The following is an 8,025-nucleotide window of genomic DNA, read 5'->3' on the forward strand; positions in this document are numbered from 1 at the left end:
CCGCCACAGAATCAGTACCCTGCTTGAGGGTCAAGAACTTTTGAATCAACCGTTCCCTCTCCACCGGGGGAACATACTCCTCCCTGAACATAGCGGTGAACCTCTCCCAGGTCAACTCGGAAATCTCAGCCAAAGTGAAGTTCGCCGTCACGAACTTCCACCAATCCTTCACTCCCAGGCGGAGCTGGTTCAAGGCGAACCGAACCCTCAAGTGCTCTGGAAAAGAACACGTATAGAAACATCCCTCGATGTCAAAGATCCACCTCATAGCGGCAATCGGTTCCTGCGTCCCGTCGAACTCTGGTGGCTTCGTGTTGCTGAACTCCCGAAACAACAACGAGTCACCTCCCTGAGATCTGGCAGCAGCAACAGCAGCAGTAGCTGCAGCTGCAGCAGCCTCAGTCAACGCTGCATACCGCTCATCAAAAGTCTCAATCAACATGGTCTTGATGTCCCCAAACATCTTGGGAATCTCAGCCCAGATGGCGGCAGCCACCTCCTCATGAGTCAATCGACGGATCTCCTCGTCGCTGACACCACTGCTCTCAGGTGTGTGTCGAGTCCCAACCATGATGCCTCTGAAATACAACAAAGAAATTATTAGAGACTCGATTGAGCATACACATACTCGATGACGCAACCCTACTTGTCCCCCGTTGTCCAAAAGATTCTTACTTGGAATGCCTACTGATCCGGTGTCTTCAGTAGTACGAGCCCAATACTACTGACCACACCGCATCAGCATTCACTCCAAGTCCTCCTCCTTGGATCTTGGATTACAAGTACTCTATCTTCTTGAGCTCCTAACTGCTATCTACCCACTCTCAAAGCATCTCAGCAGCAGAAATCTCCTAGGCTAAGGCATCACAAATCAGGCCATTCTAGTCCTAATATGTATACCTAGCCTACTCTAGCATGCATAATGTAACATAACATATCTCATAACACATAATGTAAGGGTGCTTTTGGGGATTCACCGTTCGGGCGCTGGCTGATCGTACACACGGCTCTGCTCTGTTTGTCTCAAAACTCTTTTTATTCTTTTCAAATATTTTACTTCATTATCAAAATTTTCCTCAAATCCTCAGTTTGAGTTCAGATACGCCCGAAGATGCATCCGAATCCTTCAAACCAAGGCTCTGATACCAACTTGTAACAACGTAAATTTTCAAGACAAATTTTCATTTTTAAAACATACACATACTCATAAAATATTGTTAAAACATATTGTATCAATTGTTATCATCACAAAACATCTCCCCAGAATCTCAAACATAAACTCCATAAGTGTGTACGAATCATGTCGGCGCCTTCCCGCGCTCATCACTAGTACCTGAAACACATAACACAACAACTGTAAGCATAAATGCTTAGTGAGTTCCCCAAAATACTGCATACAACATATACGCCACTCGAGGCTATAATACGACCTTCCGGTCGATGTGTCTCAGCGGGACCCTCCAGTCCCGTAGCTCGTTGGACCCTCTGGTCCGGTCATAGCTCGTTGGACCCTCCGGTCCGGTCTATATCATCATACACATACATATATCACATAGCACATAAACTCATACGTAACACATAACACCCTTTGGTCAACACATAATACCACTCTAGGTAACGTATAGTGAGAAGACTCACCTCAATGTCTCGGTAAGTATCTGACTCGGTAGAAATGTGATCTAGCCTCCGCCTAATCACATAAAGTAAATAATCTCATAAATACACTGTACTTAACCCTAAAAGTCAACAAGGTCAACGGTCAAACTTTGACCCTACCCGTCGAGTGCACTAGGGCGACTCGGCGAGTCCACACGTGTCTAATGACTCCCTTAGTCCCTCTCTTGGCACGTCGAGTACTTCCCCTGACTCGACGAATTCCACCTAGCATGAATCGCAGGGCCACCCCGACTCAACTTGCCGAGTCTCAAGAACAACTCGGCGAGTTCCAACTTGAACTCAGACTCCCCTGACTCTCTCTGACTCACCGAGTTATTCCCCAACTCGGCAAGTCCACTCACTGAGTGATTAATGGGCAACCTTCATACTACTCGCCGAGTCTGTTCTTCGGACTCGGCGAGTTCATGCCATGCACAAACTCTATACAACTCCTGAGGTCAGATCTGTTCCATATAATCATAGATCTGGCCTCCCCAAGCATGATAATCACGTAAAGTTCGGACCTTGGCACTCATATAACATCTAAATGCTCCAAAATGGTGATTTAGCCCCAAAAATGACATTCCTAGCTCATGGCTCCCAAAAGGACTCATAAAGATCCAAGGGTTAAGGCCTCTGGACCTCTTTGGGTCCAGATCCATAACACAAACTCGAGAAGGGACCAAATGCTCCACTTAATCAACCTCTAAAAGGGTTAGAAAACCCTAACACTAAGAATCAACACCAAAAACTGAAAAAGGTCCGAGAATAATACCTCAATACAATCTCTATGAGCTCAAAAACCACCAAAATAGCACCTCCTTCAGCCTCCTCTTGCCTTGAACACTTCCTTCTTGCAAAAACACCCACAAAAGGTTCAAGGATGGCCTCTCCTTCCTCACAAACGCTCTAGATATCTTAGGGTTTCTCTCTGGGGGTTGGTGGCCGCAAATGACGGCCCTAAGACCCTTTAAATAGGTCTCAAAGCCTGAAAATTAGGGTTTCATTAAACAGCGTGGACTCGCCGAGTCCACTAATGAACTCGCCGAGTCCAGCTGTGAACTCGCATACTAATCTGCAACCATACTCGGCGAGTCTAGACGCCAACTCGCCGAGTCTCCCCTCAACACCCAAAAATAAAAGAACAAAATATAATACCTGGGAAACCGGATGTTACAATCTTGGTTATTAATGGGTCAGCAACAAAAGAATTTGGTATGGAGCGCGAGGTTCGGCAGGGTGATCCATTATCCCCGTTCTTGTTCATTATTGAAGTTAAAGGACTTTACATTGCTTTTGAATCGGCGAAAGAAAAGGGCATATTTAAAGGTATCCAACTCCCCCACCGTGATCCAGTAATCTTTCACCTTCAATACGCTAATGACGTAATATTTATGGGATCATGGGCAACGGAAAATACGAAAAACCTGATCAGAATTCTAAGATATTTTGAACTGTCATCGGGACTCAAGATTAATATGTCAAAAAGTAAATTATATGGGTTTGGTATTCAGAACTGTGAGTTGGAACTTGTGGCCCGTAGTTTCAACCATTCGATTGGTTCTCTCCCTTTTACCTACTTAGGTCTCCCTGTTGGCACTTCTATGGCTAGAGTCACCCACTGGAAACCTATCATCGAAAAATTCCAGGCGAAACTATCCAGATGGAAAGCCTCCACCTTGTTCTTTGGGGGTAGATTGACCTTATGCAAAGTAGTACTAAGCAGCCTTGGCTCGTTTTACTTCTCTATATATATGGCTCCTATAAAGGTTATTAAAAGTCTTGAAAGAATTCAGATGATGTTTTTTTGGGGAGGCTGCCTGGAATCAAGGAAAATGGCCTGGATTGCTTGGGATAAGATCCTCGCAGCTAAAGAAAAAGGTGGGCTCGATGTTGGTAGTTTAAAGGCGCAAAATCTTGCTCTCTTGGGAAAATGGTGGTGGCGTTTCAGAAAACAGCCTGATAGCATATGGGCTTTGGTGATTAAAGCCATTCATGGACCTAATGGAGGCGTTTCTCGACCTATGGCTACAAAAAGAAGAAGTGGTTGCTGGGTTCAATTGCATGCCTGCCAATATCGTTAGAAAAAGAACATGTGTCATTCTTGAATTACTTTCAACATGTATTAAATGTAGACGGTTCGTCAAAATGGACATGATCACTTGATCCATCGGGGGAATATATTGTTTCTTCATTGGGAAACCATATTGATAATCTGGTTCTGCCTCATAGTAATGATAGATGGATATGTAACCCACTGGAGTCGGGTAAGATAAACATTCTAGCTTGGCGAGTCTGTCAAGGCAGACTTCCATGCATGGAGAACCTTTTCAAGCTTGACATCAACTCTTCAGATTTGTGTCCGATGTGTCATGAAGCCCCAGAAACGGTAGATCACATCTTTGTGGGCTGCCCGATCACAAAGGAAGTTTGGCTGCAGGTATGTAGATGGTGTCGGCTACTGGAACACTCTCCTAGCTCTTGTCAAGAGTTGTTAGAATGTAAAGAATTGTTAGGAGGACATCAAAGGTTGAAGGTGGTTCAAGAAGCTATAATGTTGGTTTTCTTGTGGGTAATTTGGGGATTTAGAAATAGTAATACTCATGCCTTAAACTCAAACTCCATATCAAAAACGGTACTGGCATATGAGGTATAAGAACATTCGTACTTATGGATCAATGTGCGGAATCGAAAAGGACAAAATCTAAGGTGGATTGAGTGGTGTTGCGACCCCATCTTGGAGTATTATTATTGGATGTAGTTCTCTTTTTTTCCTTTCTGTTTCTATGTTGCCTTGTTTTGTTTTATTCTTGGAACATTTTCTACCTCCTAGCCCCTGACTAGCTTTTTTTTAATATACGCCTGCCCTTAAAAAAAATGCAAGATATGATACATATCTAAAAAAAAATTCATTTTAATAGATCAACCTACAGACATCCATAAAATAACTATTATATGCAAGGTTTACTTTATAATAAAGACCATTCATTGAAAAAAAATAATTGGTAAAGACTATTTTAAGAAAAATTGAAAACCTTAAATACCACTTGTAAATTTTTTTCTAGAATTGCCGACCATTAAAAAAAAAAGAAAAAAAAAAAAGGACAGCTGGACACCACATAACATTACAAGTAACAACTTTTGGTTTTTGACTTTTTGTTGATATGATATGAACCACAATTAAACACGTCATTCATTGACGTAATGTCTCCATTTATACCCCACACACCCACATTTATACAACCACTCATTTCTGAAGTTTTTTCACAACTGAAAGTAGATATGGAGGATTTTTTCGAGTCTTTGCCGGAAGGTTTCATAGCAGAAGCATTAGCACTCACCAGCCCTCGAGATGTTTCCCGTTTGTCCACCGTCAATTCCGTTTTCCGGTCGGCGGCACAGTGGGATAGCGTTTGGGAGAGTTTCACACCGCCGGAGTACCTGACGGAGACGGCGGACGGTGGTGCAGTCGGATCGAAGAAGGAGGTGTATCTACGTCTCTGTGATCATCCAATCATTATAGAGGAAGGAAGCAAGGTATACTTTCGTAAAACTTTCCTATCTGATTTCACACTTTCTGTTATTTTTCTACCAATAAAAAAAATGAATTTCGTTTTTGAGATCTCGAAACATGAATGAAGCTTCGGATTGTGTCGATTCGATCTAATTCTGCTTTTCATTTAATTTTCAACAGAGTTTCTGGTTGGATAAAAGCAGCGGGAAGAAATGTTACATGTTAGCCGCGAAACAACTGTCAATTGCATCTTCCGATTCTCCAAATTGTTGGATATGGACACAAACACCAGAATCAAGGTATTAATTAATACCTTTTACAGATCGTAAATTAAAAATGTTATCTTTCTGAATTTAACTCAAATCTCGAATTATAGATTCAAAGAGGTAGCAGAACTTATCAGTGTGAGTTTACTTGAAATCATCGGCAAAATCAATACTTCAATCTTCTCCCCTGATACAACATACGTTGCTCTTCTTGTGTTCAAAACAACATCGAAAGCTTATGGGTTTGAGTACCAACCGGTGGAGGTGTGTATTGGTTTTCACGGCGACCGGAGTCAAACCCGGTTGGTGTATCTCGACCCTGAAGCAGGGCGGAGGCGAGGACTCCGATCAAGGAGGCGGATTGGGATATTTAGCAAAGGGGCATTCGCGAATTGGGATGTTGTGCCTCCCCCTTCTAAAGAGAATGGTCCGAAACAAAAAGACGATGGGTGGTTTGAGATTGAGATCGGAGAATACTTTAATGGCGGTGGTGATGCGGCGGAACTGGAGCTGCGTGTGGCGGAGGTGAACGGAGGGAATTGGAAGACTGGGCTTGTTATTCAAGGTATCGAGTTTAGGCCTAAAAAGTCGTAAGTAAGAATTAAGAAAGTAGTTGTTGTGTTGGAAATTGGAAATCAGTTAGTATGGTTTATAGGAAAACAGCTGATTTTTTTTATTTTTTTATTTTTTTTAGCGATATGATATGGCTTTAATTTAGAAATTGTAATGTATTGAATATTGTTTGGGATTTTTCTGAATATAAAAGTTCTAAAATATTTCTAGAATCAAGAAACGCCTGTCATGATTTAGCCATGAAGGAAAGGTGTAAAGTTAAAACAATAAAAGGGTTTCTCTAAGAAATGTGGTTGACTTGACTATTAATTAAAAAAATTACTATATTTTAAAAATTAGAACATGTTTCTTTTTAAACGGCTAAAGACGATATTGGAAATCAGGCCCAAAACATTGGAAGACTGATCTGATTGTTCAAGGGAAAAAGAGACGTACCAATTAGTACAAACACATTGAGGGGTCAGGGGTGTTATACACCACACATGAGATAAGATCATTAATTTGGGAGTTGATTCTTCCGCTTCAAATTTTAACTAATTTGAGGGTTGACTCTTCCACATTAACTTTCAATCAATTCTTCCTTATTAGCTTTTAATCAATCAATCCATAATTTTTATGTGGTACTAATTTTGTCTCTCATTTGACTCTTCCAAATTAAATATTAATCAATTCTTCTACGTCAACATCTAATCGATCTGTTTTTAAAAATGGCAAATCGGTAAATAATATTAAAAGACCATGCGATTAGCAAGTAACTACATGTGAGCAATAGTACAAGGATAGCATTGAGAAAGTGTAACATTGCAGTAATTTAACAAAAATTAACAAAAATTAACAAAAAGGAGGGACACTCCGGCCAATCTATCTACCACACATATTCCAGAATCTATATTTGAACCCAAAATACAACTCAAAAATGACCTCGTTATCAATCTTGGCAAAATTTGTATTAATCACCTTGAAAATCTTATCGTTTCGTGCCTTCCAAGTGAACCATAGGAGCGCATAGAACACTGCAGTGACTTTTACCATTTTTCTTGGAAAGTTCCCCATGTAGCCGCACAATTTAGGAATTCAGTCGCACTATCGAATTGGGTGACCTGAATTTCATACTATTTTAGGATCTAGTCTCTAACATCAATTGTCATCAATCATCTAACTAGCAAGTCATCCACCGATTCCTGTTCAATACCAGATAAGGGACTTAAAGTTGAAAGCACCTTAATGCCCCATGCTTTCGAGCTTCATAACCGCTAGGAGTCTACCCAAAGCCGCCTTCCATACAAAACATGGGAATTTTAATGAGACTTTTTTTACCAATTGATTTTCAGTTTATTATACGTAGAAGGCTTAGAGTTGATCTTTTTACAATTTAAGTTGACCGAGTAACCATCATCAAGTTTTAGCTTAAATTGAAAACCACAATATGAGTGTTTTTTTGTTAACGGCTTACATTTGCAAGTTTTCAATATCTATCACGACCTTTGTTTCCATGTCTTGTGATTTTCATCTCCACATAAAACAAGAATTAATTATCATCTCTGAGACGAAAGAAAGTTTCACGGCTTCTATAAGGTCACACCTTATGATCTGATGAGTCAAACACTCATACAAGCTATCTGTCATCGTTAGCGTCTTCTCAACTATCAGCGCCAGTGTATCAAGCTTATCAGCGTCAGTGCATAATATAGTTATTCTATGTAATCTTTTGTTGTTGAAACTAAACAAACATTCTATAAAACTGACTGTTTAAAAGGAAATTTTAAGAATAGATTTGTGAGCTTTTATTTTATAAATCAAACTTTAGTTGACACTCACTGCTCCACTGATTCTAATGGTATCACCAAATGTGTTAATCAATTATTTGCTCTTGATCTTTCTCATCAACCTCCTCTTCATGAGTATGTTCTTGCTTCCACTAAGATTTTGCTAAAAGTTTTTATCTGTAATGATGAAGTCATCGAGTGCACTTTTGAAACGAACACCATTCACGCTGATAAAATCATGACTCGTAAT

The 8,025-nt window shown here is 40.5% G+C and overlaps 1 protein-coding gene across 1 annotated transcript; it reads left to right on the top strand.

Annotated features, from left to right (window-relative positions):
• The first annotated feature begins 4,848 nt into the window (after positions 1 to 4,848).
• Positions 4,849 to 6,229, top strand: LOC145086193 (putative F-box protein PP2-B12). The gene is made up of 3 exons (XM_079023939.1): positions 4,849 to 5,193; positions 5,351 to 5,469; positions 5,547 to 6,229. The coding sequence occupies exons 1-3, from the start codon at positions 4,861 to 4,863 to the stop codon at positions 6,028 to 6,030; spliced, it is 936 nt and encodes a 311-aa protein (XP_078880065.1). The 5' UTR covers positions 4,849 to 4,860; the 3' UTR covers positions 6,031 to 6,229.
• Positions 6,230 to 8,025: the final 1,796 nt, after the last annotated feature.

This window comes from Lactuca serriola, chromosome 2, assembly GCF_051521515.1.
Source record: "Lactuca serriola cultivar US96UC23 chromosome 2, Lser_US96UC23_V15, whole genome shotgun sequence".
NCBI lineage: Eukaryota > Viridiplantae > Streptophyta > Magnoliopsida > Asterales > Asteraceae > Lactuca > Lactuca serriola.

Excerpts from the sequence above, each read along its gene's own strand:
- LOC145086193 (XM_079023939.1), top strand. The coding sequence starts at position 4,861 with ATGTCTCCATTTATACCCCACACACCCACATTTATACAACCACTCATT. Across the intron at positions 5,194-5,350 it reads TTATAGAGGAAGGAAGCAAG|AGTTTCTGGTTGGATAAAAG; the intron begins GTATACTTTCGT and ends AATTTTCAACAG. Across the intron at positions 5,470-5,546 it reads ACACAAACACCAGAATCAAG|ATTCAAAGAGGTAGCAGAAC; the intron begins GTATTAATTAAT and ends CTCGAATTATAG.